Genomic DNA, 23,447 nt, shown 5'->3' on the forward strand with positions numbered 1-23,447 from the left:
GCAATAAAAAAATGGTGTTCTAATTTGAAAAATGGAAGTTGACGTAATTTCCGGAAAAACCGGACGTGCTCATGCCTTGAAAATATTTTAGATTTCATCAGCATCGTGAAATACTTATAAGTGCTGAATTTTATGAAAATACGTTCAGTAGTTTCCCGTATAAATATGGGTGAAGTTCCTCGCGAAAGATCCTGTATATATCATTGGATTTTCCGTCTCCGTCTGCACCCCTCCTATACCCGAGTCTGAGTTCCACCCCTACTGTCAATAACGTACCCTGCTGGTGTGGATACCCGGTGGGTACAGAAGGCACTTTTGGGTGCCTACCCTTCCTAGAATGTTCCCGTTCATTCCCGTGTTCACCCCTACGGTTAGGGAAGCCCTCTGCTGGTGGGAGGGCCGAACGCGCCTAAGGGTGAGCCGTCGTAATTCTGTGTCGTCGTATTTCATCCCCTAACCTGGCTGAAGTCCGGTATCTGTCCGTTAAGTGTGCGTATTAGGTTCTGGCTGGCGAACACGTCCGTAAACCCCGGTATAACGTTTGAGATCGGATCCTGTTCCATTCCGTCCGTTTTGCCCTGTAAATTCACTGATCTCGAGTCTTTCACTATACGAATTTTATAATAGTGCCATTTATGTTTCCTTGTACGAGTCGACAAATATAAGTTGTGTAAGTTGATTTTGGCTTTCACTGGTTGTCGCTAACACCCCAGACACCGAGGAACCTTGTCTTCGGCTCGTAGCTACCAGGTTAGGTTTGCTATTTTCCCCTAGAATAGCTGGCGCTCGAGTACACCGAGAATAAGACGTTACAGTATAAAGGTGAGGAAGTTCTTATTTCCAGAATTCCGATGATCCCAACAGATATGCCATTTGAGTTTAAGATAATTCAATTTCCCATTCGTCTTCCGTTTGCTTTGACAATTAACAAATCGCAAGGTCAGTCCTTGGGTGTGTGTGGCTTAAATCTAGAAATAGCTTTTATTCTCATGGCCAGTTGTATGTTGCGTGTTCACGAGTCGGCAAACCTTCTGGCCTATTTATTCTCGCACACGGGAAAAAAACTGAAAATGTTGTTCATCACAAGGTACCACAATGAAGGAATTGTAAAATATTCAAAACAACAATTTTTAATATGTACAACAATTCGGTACCTACCTCTAATAAAGTAAAGAGAATTCTTTCAATGTAAATAACAATGTACATAACTTGTAGTACGAGATCCGCTGCAGAATCACTACTTTGTTATCTAATAATTGATTTTTTACATTATACAACAACTATTAAACTTCAATTATTTATCTACTATGTACTTAATATATAAATAGTTTTATATCAGATATATTATGAAAATTAAGCAAATATAATTGATTCAGCCAACCTAAATTATAACAGAATTTCCTTGTAATTACAATATAATAACAATAAATTTAACAATCTAAATAAATGAAAATGATATAAAATATGAGCGTATTTTAATACATAAATTAACAATATATATAAACAAGTTAACAATAAACATTTCACAGTATAACCATTCAAATCCTATTTTGGTAATTTTATATTAATTTGACGAAAGATTCAATTTCCATTTTCATCTCGTTCTTTAGATACGATTTTCCAGTCTCCCTCTACCCTTTTCAGGTGAACTACATTTCTTCGGAACTCATGCCCCGTTTTATCATTCCGAACTTGAACATCGCTTCCATCTTTTTTCATGACGGTATAGGGCGTCCCATTGAAGTTTAGTGTGAGTTTGTTTTCTTTGACTACACTGCTTAAATATACTTTGTCTCCAAGTACTAAAGGTCTCTCTTGAGCTTTGCGCTTATTGTCACTATAAGTTTTGAAAAATTAATGTAAACAACAATTCCAAAGGAATTGTCGTTCCAATAATGTGAGTTAGTCATGAACTATCATAGGAAATCCTAGAGAAGTCGAAAAATTCAAGTGCAACTGTAGACCGGTTTCGGGATCATTTTCCCTCGTCAGTACAGTATAGCATTGAATCTCTCGAGCGGAGGATGGTAGTCTTATGCGATCTTGGGACGCCGCTTTGAGATATCTCATCACGATACGCCACCTGTCACGCAAAGGCTGAACCAAAACCTCACTAAAGGAGGAAAGGGAAAATAAGTTTTCCCGTTCATTTTATGTATAAGATCCTTATCCCTCATTTCTTCAGTGGAGATATCGTTTTCATGAGTTGTTGTTATAGATGGGATTTTATCTCGAAATTGCCTACGAAAAAATAGTTCGGCTGGTGTTTTTCCTGTCGTGGAATGCGGGGTCGAATTGTACATAATCATATAATCTAGAAGATCTTGTTTCCAATCTGTTTTCATCGCTTGACTTATTTTAAGCCTTTTTAGAATGTCTCTGTTTTGGCGTTCAACTTCACCGTTCTGTTGTGGCCAATAAGGAATGGTGTTGAATAATTTAATTCCTACTTCTTTGCAGAATTCTTTCATTTCTTCTCATACAAACTGTTTCCCATTATCACTCGTTATAGATTTTGGGAATCCGAGCCGAGAAAAAATCTCTTTCAGTGTATTGACGGTATTTTTTCCATTAATCGTTGTCATGATTTTTATTTCCTTGTATCTACTGAAGTAGTCTATAATCACGAATAAGTAGTGGCCGCTTGGTAAAGGTCCAAGAAAATCTACTGCTACATCTACCCATGCTTCCGATGGGAGCAGTCGCCGTTTCAATGGTTCCGGTGGATTCGGTGCCGACACTAATGTGCATCCTTTACAGCTACGAACGACTTTTTCGGCATCTAAATCTATTTTAGGCCACCAAACTGTGACGACCTCCTGTCTCCATCTGTTGCCGTGTTCTTCTCCGAAGATAGAAACCTCGGGCGCCACCTCTAGTTTAAAGTGTTGAGGACACTCGGAACCTGTAGGCGGTATCCCACAGGTGACCAGGAGCTACAGTCAGAGAAAGTTATGTCCAGGGGTCAGATGTTCATGAAGTTCGGACAGTCCCCTATCTCTGAAATATCTTAAAAACTCTATTCGGGGGAAAAATAAAACACACAATAACCATGAAACTTCTATTCAATATCTTCTATATACATGATGATGTCGTACAGGGTATAGGGTGAATAAGCGGTGCAGAAGCAGAAGCGGGATGTAACGTGCTTTTAATGTCGAAAAATGATGAGTGAGCAAAGTAAGAATGCGGGATGAAGCGGTCGGAGTTAGAATGAAGCAAGAGCGTAAGTGAAATAATGCAAGTTAACTCTACGTTGCGTACAAGCGGCGGGTAGTAACATGGGCAAAGTCGGTTATTATAAGCGAGACTGGTGTTAAGACGGACGGCGGTTTGCCGGTATACTTTGGTGAACCGAGGGAAAAAACTAAACCAACGGGACAAGGACGACGAACACACCCGCAAGGGTGCCTTCGGAATCCAAGGTGTTCCGAAATCACGGGGGCTGTACCCATCCTCGTAACCCCGGTGGGTGGCCTAGTTCAAAGGGGAACATACCGGACAGTTGTGTAGGATGGGCCGTTTGAAGCTAACATCGTACACCTCTGTACACTCGGAATTCCAGGAGCGATGCAGGCCGTTTGAAGCTAATGCATAATCTCCAAGAACTCGGGCGGTACGGTTAGGGAAAGGCGGGGTAAAAAAGGGGTAACAAAGGAACATACCTGGCAGGTGTGTAGGATGGGCCGTTTGAAGCTTACATCGTACACTCCCGCACACTCGGAATCCCAAGAGAGATGCAGGCCGTTTGAAGCTAATGCATCACCTCTAGGAACTCAGGCGGTACGGTAAGGGTGGGCTGAGCTAGAGACGGCGGAACGTACCTGTCAAGAGTGTAGGATGGGCCGTTTGAAGCTAACATCGTACACCCCTGTACGAACCGGGAACACATGGGTCCGCGCGGCCTGAAACCGGTCGACTTAATCAATTCACGTTACGGAAATATGAAAATGAATAATTCGGAAACAAAACTAATTGAAAATTTGCTTTGTTACATCCCCCTCCTTCTTCGGCTAAAAAAAAGAAACTTTTTTATAATCTCTACGACAAAATAAAATTTATTCTAAAATTACAAAAAAAAAAGGAAGAAAACAAAACGAACGATCAGTTTCCGGGTGACCAGGCTGGAGCCCCGGATGCGGTCACCCGGATTAATTCGCACTGCACTCCCGTGTCCTTTTTCCTGGGCCTTTCGGTGGCTTCCCTCGGGCATCCACAATCCCTGGACCGGATTCCCACCAGTCCACACCTGGAGCAGAATATTAATGGGGTTCTTCTGCAGGTTCGCCGGTCGTGGTCCGGGTATCCGCAGCGCCAGCACAACGGGTACCTCGCTACCGGTAGGTAAACCGGGGCCTTCCCTTGGGGGTCCGGAACCGGCGGTGCAACGTCTCCCTCCAATTCCACCTCCTCCTGCAGCAGCAAAATGTCTGCATCTCCCATATTGAATATCTGGAAGCACACGGGACAAAGGTCTTCAAAAACAAGTACAGGCAGTCTTCAAATTAACTTTAATTCGGTACCAACAAAACAAAATAAAAAAAAAACTAAAGTAGGCACTAAATATTGGCCGGGATTTTAATCCACCGCTGTCGTCCTCCCACCAGCAGCTTCAAGCGGAAGTATCGGTCTGCCGGCCAATTTACCGGACGCAGGTTCCTGGCCAGGTCCCGCATATACGGCGTCCAGTTCGCCTTTCCCAGGGGTATCTGGGAAAGTAAATGTCCGAACTCGGCCATTAATTCCTCCCTGGTAGGCGGAGGCGGCGGAGGAGTTGGGGGTAACGGGCTTATCGGCCTGACCACCACAAGGTCGGGGAACAGCGGTTTCCATTCCCTTTTCCTCTGTGGTGGTCTCATCTTCAGGTGTTTGGTCGACTTGGACATTCTTTCTGGAAAATAGTTGAGGGGTTCATTGTAGGGTTTGAGATCCTTGACGTGGATCTGCCTGACTAACTTTCCGCGCTCATCCCGCAAATCATAAACCACGGGTGACAGCACCCGGCAAACAGTAAACGGTCCGGTGAATTTAGGGGCTAATTTTGCGGTAAAATCGTTAACGGAGCGCGAAAGAGGATGCTCCCGCTTCATCACCCTATCACCGATATGGCATCTCCAAGCGCGGTGTCGTAGGTCGTAGTGCTTTTTCTGTTTGTCGAAAGCCTGGGCCAAGTGTCGACGTACTAGAGTGAAGATTTCTTGCAGTCTACCCAAGCGGTTGGCGCGTTCTTGTATGGTGGTCGGACTAGGGTCGGTGTCATCGGTTTCTCTGTAGTCCTTCGTGGCCTCGCGATAGATCGTCTTTGGAGCTTCCAATTCTCGGCCGAAGTTCAAGAAGGCGGGAGTAAAGCCCGTGGATTCCTGGCGGGAGCTATTGAGGGCGAAAGTGAGTTCGTGCAGATGGCTGTCCCAATGCTTATGATTGTTCTCACAAAACTGCGCTATCATGGTCTTCAAGGTTCGGTTTGTCCTCTCTACGGGGTTACACTGGGGTGTATAAACTGGTGTGACTCGATGTTGAATACCCATTTCCTCCATCATTCCACGAAAAAGCTTGCCAGTGTATTGTGACCCATTATCGGAGATGACTGTTTTGGGGCACCCGTAGCGAGTGATGATCTCTTCATAAAGTGCTTTGGTTACGGCCGCTGCGGTGGCCCGGCGAATAGGTCGGCAGGCAGTCCATTTAGTAAAACGGTCGTGGAACATAACCAGGTAAACATTCCCTTCAGATGATCGGGGTAGCGGTCCTATGAGATATGTGCTCATTCCCACGGATGGGATACCGGGCTCGGCTGCATTTTTCCTGGTGGTTGTTGTTGCAGTGGTTTATACGCCTGACAGGTGGGGCAGTTCCAGACGTACTTGCTGATTTCTCGATTCATATTGGGCCAGTAGTAGTGGCGGGCTATGCGAGCGGCGGTCTTAGCGATCCCTAGGTGTCCTGCCGTTGGTTGATCATGGTTTTCGTTCAAGACAGCTTCCCGTTGATAGGTCGGTACACACAATCCCCAGGGTTCTGTATCTTCCTCTTCTTTTAAGTCGCTAAAATCCCAGAAATGGCGAAAAAGTCTTCCTTCTCGGACCGCATAGTCTGGATAATTTTCGGGTTGCTGTTGGACTTCCTCTATTTTGCGGTCATACCAAGAACAGTTCTGTGTACCCTTCTCTTCCTTTCCGGTTTTGGCGGTGTGTATTGTGTTGGTCGGCTCCGGCAAAGGTTCTCGGGATAGGGCGTCGGCCACTTTATTCAGGACTCCCTTTCGGTACTTGATGTCAAAATCGTACTGCTGCAGAAAAACACTCCACCGGGCTATACGTCCTGTTGGGCTCTTGATGGAATGAAGCCATTTCAGACTCTGGTGATCGGTAATGACGGTAAAATGATATCCTTCCAAGTAAGGCCTCATTTTCTCGATTCCCCATACTATAGCCAAACATTCTTTTTCCGTGACGGAGTAGTTACGTTCGGCAGGTTGTAACGTGCGACTAGCGTAGGCGATTATACGGTCGTGTCCCTCTTGGTTCTGTAATAGCGCCGCTCCAAGTCCGTCTTCTGAAGCATCTGTTTGCAATTGGAAGGGTCGATCGAAATCGGGACATGCTAGTACTGGGAATTCCGTGAGACATTTCTTTAGATCCTCGAAGGATTTTTGTTGAGCTTCACCCCAGGACCATCTCCTTCCTTTCTTCAACAAGCTCGTTAACGGAGTTGCTACTTTTGAAAAATCAGCTATGAACCTTCGGTACCAGGAACAAACGCCTAGAAATCGTCGCAATGCACGAACGGTAGTAGGTGCTTTCATTTCCAAGATGGCCCTAACCTTGTCCGGATCGGTACGGATTCCCTCGGCCGTGACCTCATGACCTAAGTATTTGAGGGCGCGTTTTCCAAATTCTCACTTCTCTGGGTTAAGCTGTAGGTTGGCCTCTCGAAGTCGGCGAAATACTTCTCGTGGGTTTTCTAAATGCTCCTCGAATGTTTTACCCAAGACGATGATATCATCCAGGTATGCAAATGCTCGGGGTTCCATATCCGGTCCGATGATGCTATCCAATAGTCGTTGGAACGTTGCGGCCGCGGAGTGTAATCCGAAGGGCATAACTTTGAACTGGAACAAACCCCTAGATGGTACAGTGAAAGCGGTAATTGGTCGACATTCTTCTGCTAACGGAATCTGCCAATATCCCTGTTTTAGATCGATGCTCGAAATATATTTTGCGGCTCGTAGTCGGTCGAGTATGGCCGAGATATATGATAGTGGGTACGCATCTTTACGGCTGACTTCGTTTACTTGGCGAAAGTCGATGCAAAATCGGGGGTTTCCATCCTTCTTCTTCACAATAACGACCGGGCTGCTCCAAGGGCTGTTTGATGGCTCGATGATTCCTTCAGCCAGCATTCGGTCTACCTCCTGGTTGATGAGCTGCTGCATTTTGGGATTTTGGGCCGGTAACGCTGTTTTATCGGTTCCTTCTTTAGGAGATGTATTTTGTGTTCCACTAGCGATGTTGTTCCTTTGATGTCCTTGAACTTGGCTAACTCCGTCGTTAAGAATTCTTGCAGTTGTTGCTGCTCCCTCGGTGTCAGCTCCAAGTGGGATCCCGTCGGCCTCTCAGCAATAGTGTTAAGAGACTGGGTCGGTAGCGGTTTTCCGTTGATCATAATTTCATCGGCGGCCGGAAATAGTTGTACGTTGTTCGGAATAAGGAAATCCATCCCCAGCAGGACATCATGACTCAGTCCCGGCAAGTACATCAGGGGCATCTCGTACGATTCTCCTTGGATGTTGAGCGGAAGCTTGACGGACAACGGTATTTTTGCTATACTTCCGTCAGCTAGTAGGGCGTTCGGTATCCGTTCCTGGGTTGTAGGCAGTCTTTTGGCCTTGCACAGTTCCATAACGGTGTCCCCGAAGTACGATCTGGAGGCTCCAGTGTCCAAAAGAGTTCGGAACATCTTCCCAAATATCCCGACCTTGATGTGAGGACGGCGGTCTCCCTGGTGTTCGGTGACGGCACACGAGGCGGAGGGAACAGGGGTCGGGCATGGCCTCGTAGCAAACCTTTCCCTATTTTGTTTCCCGACCTGGGACAGTCACAATTGCTACTCATAATTCCCTTTCGTCCGCATCTTGAACAAAACAACACTGCTCGGTTCCTACAATCTCCTTTTAAGTGGCCGGTTTGTCCGCATTTCCAACAAGTCGGAGATCTGGCCGGATGCTCTTGTTTTGCAGGATATGTCGCTCGTGCTCCTGTTGATGCCGGTGATCTTTTCACGGACTCTCCGGTTGTCGACGGGTCATTCTGGCGGCGGATTTCCATCTTGAGAGTCTCTATTTCCCGGACTTTTCTCAGGAACGTGGGTATATCTTGGGCGTCTTGGCCCCAGAGCATTTGGCGGTAGTCAGGTAGCAGGTTTCTCTGAAGTAAGGACAATTCTTGAGCTTCGCTATACCCTCCGTGTCTCCTTATCATAGTCTGGAGGTCGGTTATATATTTTGTAACGGCTTCGTTGGGTTGTTGCTGGCGTCGGCGGATGTCCTCCTCCAGGGTGATGTAATAGTCGGTCGGAAAATAGAATGTCCTGAAAGCTTCGGTGAAAGCAGACCACGTAGTGAGGCTGCGTTTATTGTTCCTGAACCATAGGGAAGCATCTCCGGTCAAGATTTGCGGTAGGCCTGCCAATATCCTTTCTGGATCTAGGTTAAGTTGGTGACGGACTTCTTCTATCCTTTCTAAGAATGCAGCCGGATCTTGTAGTCCATCGAAGCTCACTCCATACTTATGTAAGTCCACGGGGTCGGCGTGGCTGGAGGTATTCTGCGGCGGTGGTGTCGGGAAAACAGGCGGTGCCAAGTGGATAGTTGGGTTTGGGGTCGCTTGACCCCAATGGTGGAATTTATCCAATTCCACCTCAAGTTCTTCCTTCCTCAACTTGTAAATCCAGCTGGTACTCTGGTCCACAGGGGCGGTGATCGGCTGGGTTTCCTCGGCATTACTAGTCATGTCCGGTCCTCGGTCTGGTCAATAGTTCTCTTCCTAGGCTAACTGGATTCCTAGTTGTCTGCCTTCCTCTTGGTGGTCTTCCTCTCTCTTCCTAGCCACTTACACCGCTCCATTTATACCTTTTCCCCCACCTAGGAGATAGTAGGGGAAACTTCCATGCGCAGATCCTCAGAGTGTTTCCCAGGAGCCTCCACCATTTGTCGCTACGGCTACGGTCGGTCGGAATACGGTTACTCGGTCGGAATACGGTTATTCGGGCGGAATACGGTTATTCGGACGGAAAACGGTCGCTTCTTGGTCGGCGCTCACTCATCTCCAGGTCAAGTCTTCGACACCTCTCTTCTCCCGTCCAGTTGTTGGGACGCTTTGGCAGCTCTTCACAAACAACGGTCCCTGCTCGGGCGCCATTTTGTGACGACCTCCTGTCTCCATCTGTTGCCGTGTTCTTCTCCGAAGATAGAAACCTCGGGTGCCACCTCTAGTTTAAAGTGTTGAGGACACTCGGAACCTGTAGGCGGTATCCCACAGGTGACCAGGAGCTACAGTCAGAGAAAGTTATGTCCAGGGGTCAGATGTTCATGAAGTTCGGACAGTCCCCTATCTCTGAAATATCTTAAAAACTCTATTCGGGGGAAAAATAAAACACACAATAACCATGAAACTTCTATTCAATATCTTCTATATAGGTACATGATGATGTCGTACAGGGTATAGGGTGAATAAGCGGTGCAGAAGCAGAAGCGGGATGTAACGTGCTTTTAATGTCGAAACATGATGAGTGAGCAAAGTAAGAATGCGGGATGAAGCGGTCGGAGTTAGAATGAAGCAAGAGCGTAAGTGAAATAATGCAAGTTAACTCTACGTTGCGTACAAGCGGCGGGTAGTAACATGGGCAAAGTCGGTTATTATAAGCGAGACTGGTGTTAAGACGGACGGCGGTTTGCCGGTATACTTTGGTGAACCGAGGGAAAAAACTAAACCACGGGACAAGGACGACGAACACACCCGCAAGGGTGCCTTCGGAATCCAAGGTGTTCCGAAATCACGGGGGCTGTACCCATCCTCGTAACCCCGGTGGGTGGCCTATTTCAAAGTGGAACATACCGGACAGTTGTGTTGGATGGGCCGTTTGAAGCTAACATCGTACACCTCTGTACACTCGGAATTCCAGGAGCGATGCAGGCCGTTTGAAGCTAATTCATAATCTCCAAGAACTCGGGCGGTACGGTTAGGGAAAGGCGGGGTAAAAAAGGGGTAACAAAGGAACATACCTGGCAGGTGTGTAGGATGGGCCGTTTGAAGCTAACATCGTACACTCCCGCACACTCGGAATCCCAAGAGAGATGCAGGCCGTTTGAAGCTAATGCATCACCTCTAGGAACTCAGGCGGTACGGTAAGGGTGGGCTGAGCTAGAAACGGCGGAACGTACCTGACAAGAGTGTAGGATGGGCCGTTTGAAGCTAACATCGTACACCCCTGTACTTTTAGGATACCAGGAGACATGCAGGCCGTTTCAAGCTAATGCATGGCCTCCAGGACCCGGGCGGTACGGTGGAAGGATGACACGGAAGCATGTACGCGCCATTTGAAGCTAGCGTACACACCTACGCATACTGGGAAAGTCCATGGAGTAGTGTAGGCCATTTAAAGCTACTACACAACTCCACGGCGGAAAGAAGGGTATGTGGAAAAGAAATAAACCGGCAAATTAACCAAAAGAGTAATTAAAATAATCATACCTGAGACCTTGCCCATGTGTGACCCTTGAATGTACTTACTATCGGGTATGAACTTCTTGTGCGGTTGATGGAACACTCTGGCTTCATTGACTGAATTTACGAAATCGCTCGAATTTATACCCAGCACGGCCCTTTTTTGTACAATTGTCAAATGCGCAATTAAACAAATTCGGCATATGATATCCCCCCTTGACCTCACGTTGAAGACATCGCGATCCGGGAACACATGGGTCCGCGCAGCCTGAAACCGGTCGACTTAATCAATTCACGTTACGGAAATATGAAAATGAATAATTCGGAAACAAAACTAATCTGTACACTTTCTTTATTTCCTCATCTGTTTCTGAGTACCTCTTGATGTCAGATAGGGTCACAGCCACAGGTCGAGAATATTCTAATATTTGATATATATTTTCTTCGCTGTCGAATGCTTTCCTATTATTGCTGACGCACAACCTAGAGAGAGGGTCGGCTATGTTTGTTTTGCCTGGTCTGTAGATCACTTTAAAGTTATATGCCTGTAGTCGTAATACCCATCTCTCGATCCTAGCACATGGTTTTGATTTTGTGCCAAAGATTACTTCCAAGGGTTTGTGGTCAGTAATAAGTTCAAATTCGTGTATTCCAAATAGGTAAATGTGAAAATGTTCGACTGCCCAAACAAGTGCTAGGGCCTCTTTTTCAGTCTGACAATAACGTTTCTCACAATCCGTCAAGCTTTTATTACCATAAGCTACTACTCGTGGTTCGTTCGCATTGTATTGAATTAAAATCGATCCTAATCCAACTGGACTTGCGTGTGCAATAACTTGTGTTTTATCTTTCGGATCGTAGTACCCAAGTGATTTTATTTTACTCAAGGATTCCTTAAGATTGGCGAAGGCATTTTGTTGTTCTTCTTTTTAATATCTACCTATTTGTGCGCATTTTCCCAATTTCATTCTCAAAAGCTCTCTCAGAGGTTTAGTTAATGTTGCTAAGTTGGCAATCCATTTTCCGATGTAGTTAACGAGTCCCAAAAAGCTTTGGAGTTCATCAATGGTACTTGGTGATCGAAAAGATTGGATAACTGAGACATATTTATCCAGAGGTTTAATGCCTTATGGTGATAATTCATGGCCCAGAAATTGTATGACAGATACGTTGTATAAACATTTTTCCTCATTTAGAAGTACATTGTTTTCTTTCAGAATTCCAAGTGTGAATTGGAGTCGTTGGTTATGTTCGACTTCGTCTGTTCCGAATATAATTATGTCACCTATAAAGTTAACAGTACCATCACATGTAAGCAGGAGTCGTTCCATTGTTTTTTGAAAAATTTCTGGGGCACAAGAAATCCCGAACATAAGCCGTTTATGTCTGAATAGGCCTTTGTTAGTTATGAATGTAGTTATGTGTCGAGACTTCTCACAGATTTCTATTTGGTGGAATGCTTGTTTTATATCTAACCTTGAGAAGAGATTGGCTTTTCTTAAGTTTGGTAATATCTGGTCTATGGTTGGCAAAGGGTGGTTCTCTCGGAGTATTGCTGTATTTGCTTTCCTCATATCTATACATAATCTAATCTCTCCATTTGGTTTCAGCACTGGGACCATTGGTGAGATCCATTTCGATGGTTCGTCCACTTGCTCAATTATGTCGGAGTCAATGAGTTCTTGTATTTTTGCGTTCACTTTTTGTTCTAGTGGAATTGGGATGCGTCGGTATGGTTGTGCAACTGGTTTGATGGAATCATCTATAGGTATAGTCACCAACACATTCTTCATTTTTGGAAAAACTGAAGGAGCTGATATGGCATCGACCAATTTTTAAGACTCCTAGCGATTTTGCTGTATCTCTGCCTAACAAGTTCTTTGAACCATTCATCACAACGTAAAAAGTAGCTGTTTTTCTAATGTCATTCACTTTGATATCAGAACCGAAACTGCCTAAAATCTTCAGTGGCTGATTACTAGCGTAAGCCATAAAAGTTTTATTTGGTTTTGGATTTTGGTTAGTCACAGAAATTTTTGATTTTTTCAAGGAATTCCAAGTCGTGTCGTTCAAGAGGTTGTATTTACATCCGGAGACAATTACCATTTGTACACGAGCACCGCCAACATAACATTGAATTCCGTTTTCACTATCCAGGTGAAATACATAGTCGACGCATTTGCTGTCCTCGTCAGAACCGGATTCACCAAATTTTCTTTTTTTTGTCTTGTTTTTTCCGAATCCTCTGTTTATTTTCCGTTTTGTCTTGCAGCAGTGGGCTTTATGTCCTTTCAGGTTGCATTTACTGCAAATCGAATTTATTCCTGGGCATTTAAAGGAAAGGTGGTCATGTGCTCCGCAGCGAAAACAATATTTTGCTCTTGGTTGTAATTTTGGGGTATGTTTTCGTGATGTTCGACTGCTTGATCCCACTTGGTGTACAGTGTGGGCAAAATTCGTTGTCTACTGAGGGGATCTCGAGAACTATAGCAGCTAGAAGAAAACGGACGACACATTCTCGAGCTCTTTTTTCTTGACTAATCCAAAACTGAAAACAGATCCAGCCTAACGTTCATAGATTTTGAGTTATGAACGAAAATTGAGAAATTGTCATTTTCAATGAAGCTGAATAACTCCTTTATTTGAACTCGTATTCGAAATCCGTTGTTACATTCTACAGTCACTTTTTCATGAAGAATTCGGATATGATATCATTAAATTTTTTCATCCAGTCATTTTCGAGATACGACAGGGATTTCCGATTTTTCAAATATAAACTATAGTTGAAAGTTCTTTCATTCTACTGCAATTTTTTTGCTGATTTCAAAAATGTATCATATGTTGCTATTCACATTAATATAACATAAGAAAAAAAATTCAATACTTTTTCCTGCTTTTCGATTCACTGTTGAATTTTTAGTAGGCTGGCGTAACCATAGCAACCGTTGAATATGCATTATATTTTGTGAACCTGAACCTCTATGATTGAAATCACGGATTGCTGAATAAATATTTCGATGATTAATTTGCCATCGTTTGTTCTCGCGATGTTTGGCATGCTTATCTTACGATGGTTTTCAATTCGAATACTACCGTGGACAGACGTACCTATTTTTCATCATATTACTTCTGTAAAAATCATAATTATAGATAGCTTTACTATTTTATTTATTTTACTGACTCTTTAAGTTTCTTTCATGAATTGAAAAACAATAATTGAATAAATTTTCTTCTTTAATTATCAGACGAAAGTCTTTTACTCTCTTTTAAAGGATATCGATCTCGATATCGATATATAAAAGAAATAATTATTCGACAGTCTGTGATTCCTATCACACAAGGTTGAGTTCACATAGGATTAGGTGGAGTTCACAAACCATAATGCATTTTCAACGGTCGCTATGGTTACGCTAGCCTACTAAAAATTCAACAGTGAATCGAAAAGCAGGAAAAAGTATTGAATTTTTTTCTTATGTTATATTCATGTGAATAGCGACATATGATACATTTTTGAAATCAGCAAAAAAATTGCAGTAGAATGAAAGAACTTTCAACTATAGTTTACATTTGGAGAATCAGAAATCCCTGTCGTATCTCGAAAACGACTGGATCAAAAAATTTTACAATATCATATTTGAATTTCTCATAAAAAAGTGCCTGTAGAACGTAACAACGGATTTTGAATACGAGTTCAAATAAGAGAGTTATTCAGCTTCATTGAAAATGACAATCTCTCAATTTTCGTTCATAACTCAAAATCTATGAACGTTAAGCTGGATCTGTTTTCAGTTTTGGATTAGTCAAGAAAAAAGAGCTCGAGAATGTGTCGTCCGTTTTCTTCTAGCTGCTATAGTTCTCGAGATCCCTTCAGTAGACAACGAATTTTGCCCACCCTGTACATCTCCTAGAAACGGTTTCTTTTCTTCGAAATTCTCCATTTGCCTTGTTACGGCTTCTAGAGCATTTGCTTCTGCAATAATTGCATCAAGTGTGACTGCATCCCCCATGGTCAATACTTTTTTTCTCAAATCCGCAGATTGGCATTTCTCAACGATCTGGTCGATGATATTTTCTTCTGTACTAACAAATTTACATTTGTGAGCTTGATTTCTCAAACGTACGAGGAACCTTTCGAACTTTTCTCCTGACTCTTGTTTAATTAATCGGAATATGTGTCTTTCAAAAAGTTTGCTTTGCTTGGGAGCAAAGTATTCGTCTAGTTTCTCTACAGATCTTTTGTTAACGTCTATATTTTCCCCAGTTTCGGTAACATGGGCACCTGGCAAATTATAATAAATTTCTTGAATAGCGAATCCTCCCAAGTGAAGTAAAGTAGCTCTCTTCCTTGATGCTTCATGAACATTAGCAGCTTCTAAATATATTTCCAATGCTCTTTTCCACTTCTCCCATTGTATTCCTACGGAACCTATTTCGCCTTCGCCATTAAAAGGCTCCAGTGGCAGTAAGACATCTGAAAGGATTATCCTTTTGAATCAGATGGCCGATGACTCACTTGCATAATAGAGTTCTCATTTTGCATACACGCATTTTAATACGATTACCATGTAACATAAATTCAGTGAATTGAATTTCATAAAATTTATTGCAAAAGAAATTTTCAATTTTTTAAATATACATATACAGTATATAAAAAAATTTTTTTCTGCAATAAGGTTTTCCGTGTGTCGTATTCACGAGAATATAACTTAGTTGAATTCGTCGGTATTATAGATCTATGTATCTTATTCATAGAATCTCATTCCGACTTTAACTCCTGCTATGTATCATATTCATAGCAGATAATACTAATTCAAAGATTTTCTTGTGTGTCCTATTCACAGAAAAATTACTGAGTTCATTTCATTTTTATCAAACCTATGTATCTAATTCATTTGTGGTTTCATTTCAACTTGAATCTTGGTATTCCTGATAGTTGATACTAATTGAATAATTTTCCTGTGTATCTAATTCACAGAAAATTTCTCTTCGATGTTTTCATTCATGCATGTATTGACCTATGTATCTTATTCATAGAGTCTTAAACTTCCCTTTGTATGGTATTCACGGAAGATAATTATATTGTTGTGTATCATATTCACAGAAAATATAATTGAGTTGGTTTCTTTTGATCCTATTTTTTTTTTGTTGGTACGTATGTGAAAGTTAGTACAGTTAATTCACTGAATTTATTTTTCATGGACACCGTAATATTTAAACAATTTTCAAGTCTGTTAACTTAAAGGTGATAACCGCTATAAAATTAGAATTTATATTAACGATAATGAATATTTGAATTCAGTTCAATAAAATATTTGTGATTTGTACCTTCTGGTTCAACAAATTCCTTGGCAGCTACTGTTTCCTTTTATCCTCGTCGCCAATTTGTAGTATTTACTTTCCACTACTGATCAATATATTGAATAGGAAAAGGAGCAATGAAACAATTCGTTCGTATCGATATCGCTCGTCCACCTCGAGATCTCTCTCCAGACTGCCGATGCAGAGTGATAACGTGTTTATTCATCATCATGATATTATACAACTTTTAGTCATACACTACACTCCGTATTGAAATAAAATATCATCCACATCATAGCAATGCATGTAGAGAATACTAAAATCCATGGCTGCCGTTGCACACTTGGCCGCAACTACCTCGCAGCCAGGATGTTTTTGATATCAAATTAAAGCAAATTTTTTTTCGAATATGATGATATATGGCTGCCTGTGAAAAAATGGCCGCAAGTTAGGTCTGCCATCTGTTGAAAACGCGAGATATCCGAAATAAAGTAAGAGAGAGTTCGACTCATTCTACACCATCGGGTTTTTACCGTCGGGTTTTTACCCGATGTTCCGAGTTACACTGATATAATGGGATCTTCCACACAACCGGATTGCACTTTCGGCGGCGCTTATCGCCGCGAGATTTCCACCATACGGATAAAACCCGATGAATAATTTTTCATTCGGTTGTTTTCCGCTAAAAACTCGACGAAAAAACCCGTGGTGTGAAAGGAGTCTGGGGTTCTCAAGAGTGCTCGTTGTACACAACTCTGTTGATATTATTTATGTAAAAACCCTCCGTCAGGCGCTGTAAGAATATTGAGAGTTCGGGCGCAATGCATCTAATAGATTCTAATGAGAACGTCATGTTTTAATAGGTCCAAATAAATTAATATTGAAACAGAGGAAGAATTTTTTAAAACGATGATAATTCTCACAAAAGTTTATTCCAAAGGCATAACCAGAAATAAATAAAATTCTCTGTCTGATCCTACAAGTTGGAAGACGGACTAATATGCTTTGAGGTCTATGTTTCACACGCGCATGATTAGAAATTAGAATTTTTTTTCCACTGGGTCGTCTTGCCTTTTCCTAAAAAGCTGTCAGCATTTGCATCATACCCAAACCTATCAAAACTCCCATACAGATTTATTTATTTATTCATTTATTTATGAAAAACAGGAATACTAACAGGTAACCCCAGAAACAGTATTCGCTAAAGTAAAATATCTACATCCATGCAATAAGCTCACAAAAAAAAACAGCAAAAGCAAACAGAACATACATATACTTCAATTAACAATCCATGATTCATTAAAAAATACAATACATCAGCAATTCTATGAGAGTTCTTTCTTCAGCATTTTCTTGAAAGACAAAAAGTTTGAATTAAAGGGATCAAAATCATCAGAAAATATCCCATAAGTATCCATCATACGATTGAGTGGAGAGTTTCGTGAACAATTTGTACGTCTGTACGGGGTGTAAAACAAATTATTATGACGAAGTCTAATGTCAGGAATTCTGAAGGGAATACTTTTCAATGTCCTTGGAATCGAGACCATATTATTTACAATTTTAAAGTGCAACAGAACGTCCGTGATTTTCCTTCTATCTGAGAGCAACATGAGTCCAAAATCCTTCCTTATCTGTGAATAATCGTGATTGACTATGGTACAATTATTTTTATATGCCAAAAATCTGAGGAATCTTTTCTGCACTTCTTCCAATCTATTAATGTAACATTTATATTGTGGATTCCATATACAGGATGCGAAATTCAATTTACTATGAACAAAGGAATAGAATAAGGTCAAAAAAGTTTTATTATTTCCAAAGAGTCGGCTTTGGCGAAGAATGAAGCCCAACATCCGATTACTATCACAAATTATTTTTTCGATGTGCAAATCAAACAAGAGCTTTTTATCAAAAAGAACACCCAAATCTTTAGTAAAATTCTGCTCGTGAAGAATCTCGCCATTAATACTGTAATTGAACTCAATGGGTTCTCGATTTCGAGTGAAAGTTATTTTATGACACTTTGAAAAATTCAGAAACAGGTGCTGCTCCCCACAGTAACGTAGAACCCTATTCAAATCACCCTGAATCATGTTACAATCGTCGACACTAGATACCCTCCTGAAAAATTTAAGATCATCAGCGTACAGCAGGAATTCACAATATCTGAAACATCCCTTCAAGCCGTTGATATATATTATGAAAAGTAATGGTCCCAGATGTGAACCCTGCGGCACACCAGAAGTACAGTAAAAAGTATCGGAGCACTCTCCGTTAATCACAACATATTGAGATCGATTCCTTATATACGAAGATAGCCACCTGAGTAGGTTTCCAGTCACTCCCACCTCCGCCAGTCTCCTACTCAACAACAAGTGGCTCACCTTGTCAAAAGCCTTTTCGAAATCTGTGTATATCACATCAACCTGACTTCGATCATCCAAACTCCCACAGAGATACTCAGTAAACTGTAACAAATTTGTTTCCAAACTCCTCCCCCTAATGAATCCGTGCTGTTCCTCGACTATAGAATGTTTTATATGGCTAGCAATATACTTGTAGACAAGAGATTCAAACAACTTTGGAATAGAGGACATAATGGTAATAGGTCTGTAAGTTCGAATCAAATTGCTCTGTCCGCTCTTAAATATAGGTGTTACAGATGACAACTTCCATTCTTGCGGAAAAACTGCCTTTTTGAGAGGGTAATTAAATATTATACTTAATGGTTTGATTTAGTTTTCAGCACAATTCTTCAAGAATGAAGGTGGAATACCGTCCGGTCCTGAAGTACACCACGTTATGGAGAGCCTGTATCTGGTCATCCAAATCACCGCACGCATTGCCAGGCTCGTAAACAGTCGCAAAAAACTTTGCAAATAAATCAGCCACTTGCTTACAATTGACACCCTTTTGATTTTCATCTAAATACATTTCATTGGGAAAGCTACTAATTTTTCTCCTCTGCTTAACGAACCTAAATAGATCCCTGGGATTCTCCACCAAATTTTGCTTGATTGAAAATGTATTACGTACCTCAGCTAACAAATCTTCAGATGATGAAGATAAGTCTGATTGCGACGACGATAATGACAACTGCGATTATGAAAGCAGCGAGGAATCGGAGGAAAATGTAATATACTGATTTGAAATAGGTATCACTTGATTCAAGTGATACTTAGTGAATGAAAAATTTCTTGTCATAAAATAAATCTCTTTATACTTTAAGTTTTTTTCATAGTATTCATTAAGTAATTATAATTTTGGATTAAATGTAAAGTCGTTTCTACTATTGTTTGAACCCCTTGCTTAAAACCCTATCTATCGACGCACAGAACACAACTGATTCTCCGAACTCGCACAAGCTTACGGAGCTTCTGAGGGGTACTTCGGTACCTATGGAAAATCAGGATAATATGAATATATATAAATATGAATATGCACAATGTCTTTAAATACTCACACGGCTAGCATACACATTCCTAATCTAACGAGTGGCGTTGCGTGCCAACTCTTTCACTTTATTTCAGATATCTCGCGTTTTCAACAGATGGCAGACCTAACTTGCGGCCATTTTTTCACAGGCAGCCATATATCATCATATTCGAAAAAAAATTAGCTTTAATTGATATCAAAAACATCCGTGAACGTTATGAACGTAGAAATACATCGAAATGTTATCTGCTTACACCTGGCTGCGAGGTAGTTGCGGCCAAGTGTGCAACGGCAGCCATGGATTTTAGTATTCTCTACATGCATTGCTATGATGTGGATGATATTTTATTTCAATACGGAGTGAACGAAACTTCTCTTCGAATATTGATTAACATTAATTTAATTAAAATTATTTGCGGCCATTTTTGACAGGCTGCGGTGTTATCAGTATATTCTTCTATCCATAAACGTATGTAAAAATGTGTGTTTGACTCTGTACGTAATGAACGTAGTGATTCTGCAGCGGAATCTTAGACGATTGCTTTTTAACGATGCAAAGATATACTTCGCCATTTGCTGAAGAATTTCACGCCATATCACCAATATTGTCCATGCTTTATTCCAGGTCTTTTGCTGTTCACCGACTTCCTTCTGCCTGGTTGGAGGGTTATGTAACTCCCATCTTCAAAAAGGGAGATAAAACCAACGCCAATAATTATCGCCCAATCACAGTTACTAGTGTTGTCGCCAAAATATGCGAAAGAATTGTTGTGGATGAACTGATGAAGTTTGCTCTAACCCATTCTATTATCCCACCTAACCAACACGGTTTTGTCCCCGGTAGATCGGTTGTAACTAACCTTTTGCTTTGCCTGGACGATTGGACGGCTGCTTTAGATTCCAGGGCTCCAGTAGACATCATTTACCTGGATTTTGCTCGTGCATTCGATAAGGTCCCATTCCGTAGGTTGTTTGCCAAATTGGAGCATCTTGGCGTAAGGGGGCATATTCTGGAGTGGATTCGATCCTTTGTCACCGAACGTTGATTCTCAGTAAGAGTGGTAGCAGATACTCTAGTTCGTGTTGTTCCACCAGTGGTGTCCCGCAAGGTTCGGTCTTGGGTCCATTATTATTTCTTACCTGGACTTCTTAGATCGGTTGTTTCTATGTTCGCTGACGACACTAAAATTTATGCTAATCCCCTGCTGTTCTACGGGACGCTCCGTCAAGACCTGAAGAGGATTGGGAAGTGGTTTTTTTTTTTTTTTTTTTTTTTTTTTTTGGTGTAGCAGGGGGAAAATCTGCAAACAGACGAACACACCCTCTCCTGAGGGGGAACAGTGTGGGGATTCTCACTCTCCGAGCTCGAGACCCACTAAAAACCCTTAACTGCTTCTTCATAGGTTCCGGGCATTTTGCCTATTAACCAGTTGACTCTTATGGTTTCTGGACTCTCACACGATCATAGTCGTGTTGATATTTGTATGCTGCCTATAGCTTTTATAGGTTAAGCTCTTCTTTGGTTACATTTAAATCCTTACCTGATCTTTGGGTCTTCGGTAGTAGGTTCTTGACCTTCTAGCTTCTTCCGTTGGATCGTAGTCGACTAATCTTCGTAGTTCCTCATTTGGATGTTGTTTGGCTTTGTCGAATATCCTTTCCGCCTTTCTCTTCATAAATTCTGTAACTGGTTCCCATTCCAAGTCCTTGTAGATTTGTTTGTTCCTAACAAACCAGGGTACGTCCATCGCCATTCTAAGGAGTTTATTCTCAGTGGCCTGTATTTTCTTGATGTGGGTCTTGGCTGCGAAGCCCCATGCCGCCGATCCATATGTGAGTTGTGGTCGCGCAATTGTTTTAATCATCGTCAACTTGATGTTCTTATTCATATGACTTCTTCTGCCTATGAGTGGATAAAGTTTACTCATTGCGGCTTTTGTTTTATCAACTGCACATTTGATGTGGTTTTTCCATGTAAGTCCTCTGTCAAGCGTCACTCCTAGGTATGTTGCTTCATTTTTCCATTCAACCTCTTCTCCATCAACTTCAAGGTTTTCTTCCATCCTCAATCTTCTCTTTCGCAGTAATATTGCTTGAGTCTTTCTTCCATTGATTTGGATTTTCCATTTGATGCACCATTTGAGTAATTCATCTATGGCTTCCTGCAGTCTCCGGTGTATGATCTCTGGGCGTCGATGTCTGAACGCTATTCCTGTGTCATCTGCGTACAATGTGAGCATATTTCTAGCATTCTTCGGGATATCATAGACGTATATTACATAAAGCAGAGGTCCAAGTACCGATCCTTGAGGCACTCCCGCTTCTAATTGTCTGATTTGAGAGGTTGCTCCATCTATTTTCACATAGTTTCTATTCCTCAGATAGTTCCTTATAATCTTGCATAGCTTGGTCGAATATCCTGCTTTTTTCATCTTGTAGATTAGGCCTTCGTGCCATACTCTATCAAAAGCTCTCTCGATATCCATCAGAACTAATCCTGTGGCCTGTTTGGTCTGCATTCCTTCAGTGACGTATTCTATGAGCCGTAGTAATTGGAGTTCAGTCGAGTGTTCTCGTCGAAATCCAAATTGTTCGGGTGGAATTATCTTCAACATTTCTGTTTCCTCATTCAGCCTTTTGGCGATAACCCTCTCGACGACTTTTCCTAGTGCTGATAATAGGCTGATTGGTCTATAATTTTGAGGAAATTTCCGTTCCTTTCCAGGCTTGTTGAAAACTATCATTTCTGCAGTTTTCCATCTCTTTGGGTAGTATTCGGTCCTCATCACTCCGTTTGTTATATTCGTCAAGGCTGCTATTCCTTTTCTAGGCAATTTCTTCAACATATAATTCGTTATCCTATCTTCTCCTGGTGCTTTCCGGTTTTTCAGTTTCATTATTATCTCTTTGATTTCTGTTGGTGAAGCCGGTTTTGGAATGATTTCGGTTTCCGGTGGTTCCATCATCAGTTCTTCGTTTGCCTCCACTTCTTCTTCTAGATCTTCATTGTCATCATCATTTCTGTAATTTATTCTGGCTTCTCTCTCAATTGAGTCGGCAAGTGCTTCGGCTTTTTCAAGTCTCGTATATACCATTCCGTTTGCTCCATGCAGTGGAGGTATAACTGTCCGTTCTCGTCGTAAGCGTTTTTGCATTTTCCAAGCCGAGTGATCTATTGTATTCAGTTCCCTTAAACTCTGGTGCCATCTGTTATTACGCAGTTCTGTTAAAGCATTTTTCAATATCTGACTATGCTTATTCAGTTTCTTCTTGTCTTCTTCTCTTTTTGTTGTTCTGTAGATTTTCCTGAGTCTTCTGTTCTTTTTTATAAGTTCCTTTATATCCCTTGGCGTATCTCCATGTGAATGTTTCGGAATTGGTTTCCTTATTCTCTTGGTGCTTTCTTCATAGGCTTCTTTTATTTGATTTTCCAATTTTTCAACTGCTTCATCTAATTCATCCCGGGTGTTTATTTGGGGAATTTCCGTGATTTTCTCCTGAAGTAAATTCTTATATTTCTCCCAGTCTGTGCGATTCTCGGTTTGTGTCTCTTCTTCGTTTCTTGGGCCATGTCCCACTATGAATTCTATGGGATTGTGGTCTGAAGTTCCGTCTTCTATTGTATCAATGCTGATTTCTTCAGTGATGTCTTTCATTACGACAATGTCCAGTACATCGGGTAGTCCATTTACTCTTGGTATGTAGGTCGGTATATCAGGTCCTATCACAACTGCATTAAGTTTTTCAGCATAAATCTTCAGTCTTCTCCCATTGGTATTTTCCACCCTACTGTTCCATTCCTGCGATTTGCAGTTAAGATCACCAATTATGATTTTCGGGTGTCTTCCTACTAGTAGCATTTTTAGATCCTCTTCCAGCATGTCCTTATCCGGTGATTTATAAGTCGAAATAATCTTCACTTGTCCTCGATTGGTATTCACAATAATCGATATTGCTTCTACTTCTTGACCATTGAATATTTGGTCG

The 23,447-nt window shown here is 41.7% G+C and overlaps 1 protein-coding gene across 1 annotated transcript; it reads right to left on the reverse strand.

Annotated features, from left to right (window-relative positions):
- Positions 1-9,179: 9,179 nt before the first annotated feature.
- LOC123313971 lies at positions 9,180-18,622 on the reverse strand. Its single transcript, XM_044899083.1, has 3 exons — positions 18,109-18,622; positions 14,617-15,195; positions 9,180-9,220 (listed from the first exon to the last, which is right to left on the reverse strand). Exons 1-3 carry the CDS (start codon positions 18,620-18,622, stop codon positions 9,180-9,182), a joined length of 1,134 nt encoding a protein of 377 aa, XP_044755018.1.
- Positions 18,623-23,447: the final 4,825 nt, after the last annotated feature.

Source organism: Coccinella septempunctata, chromosome 5 (assembly GCF_907165205.1).
Source record: "Coccinella septempunctata chromosome 5, icCocSept1.1, whole genome shotgun sequence".
NCBI lineage: Eukaryota > Metazoa > Arthropoda > Insecta > Coleoptera > Coccinellidae > Coccinella > Coccinella septempunctata.

Excerpts from the sequence above, each read along its gene's own strand:
- LOC123313971 (XM_044899083.1), bottom strand. The coding sequence starts at position 18,622 with ATGTCCTCTATTCCAAAGTTGTTTGAATCTCTTGTCTACAAGTATATT. Across the intron at positions 15,196-18,108 it reads CGATTGTAACATGATTCAGG|ATGTCTTACTGCCACTGGAG; the intron begins GTGATTTGAATA and ends TAATCCTTTCAG. Across the intron at positions 9,221-14,616 it reads GTTTCTAGGAGATGTACAGG|CCGTAGCGACAAATGGTGGA; the intron begins GTGGGCAAAATT and ends GACCGACCGTAG.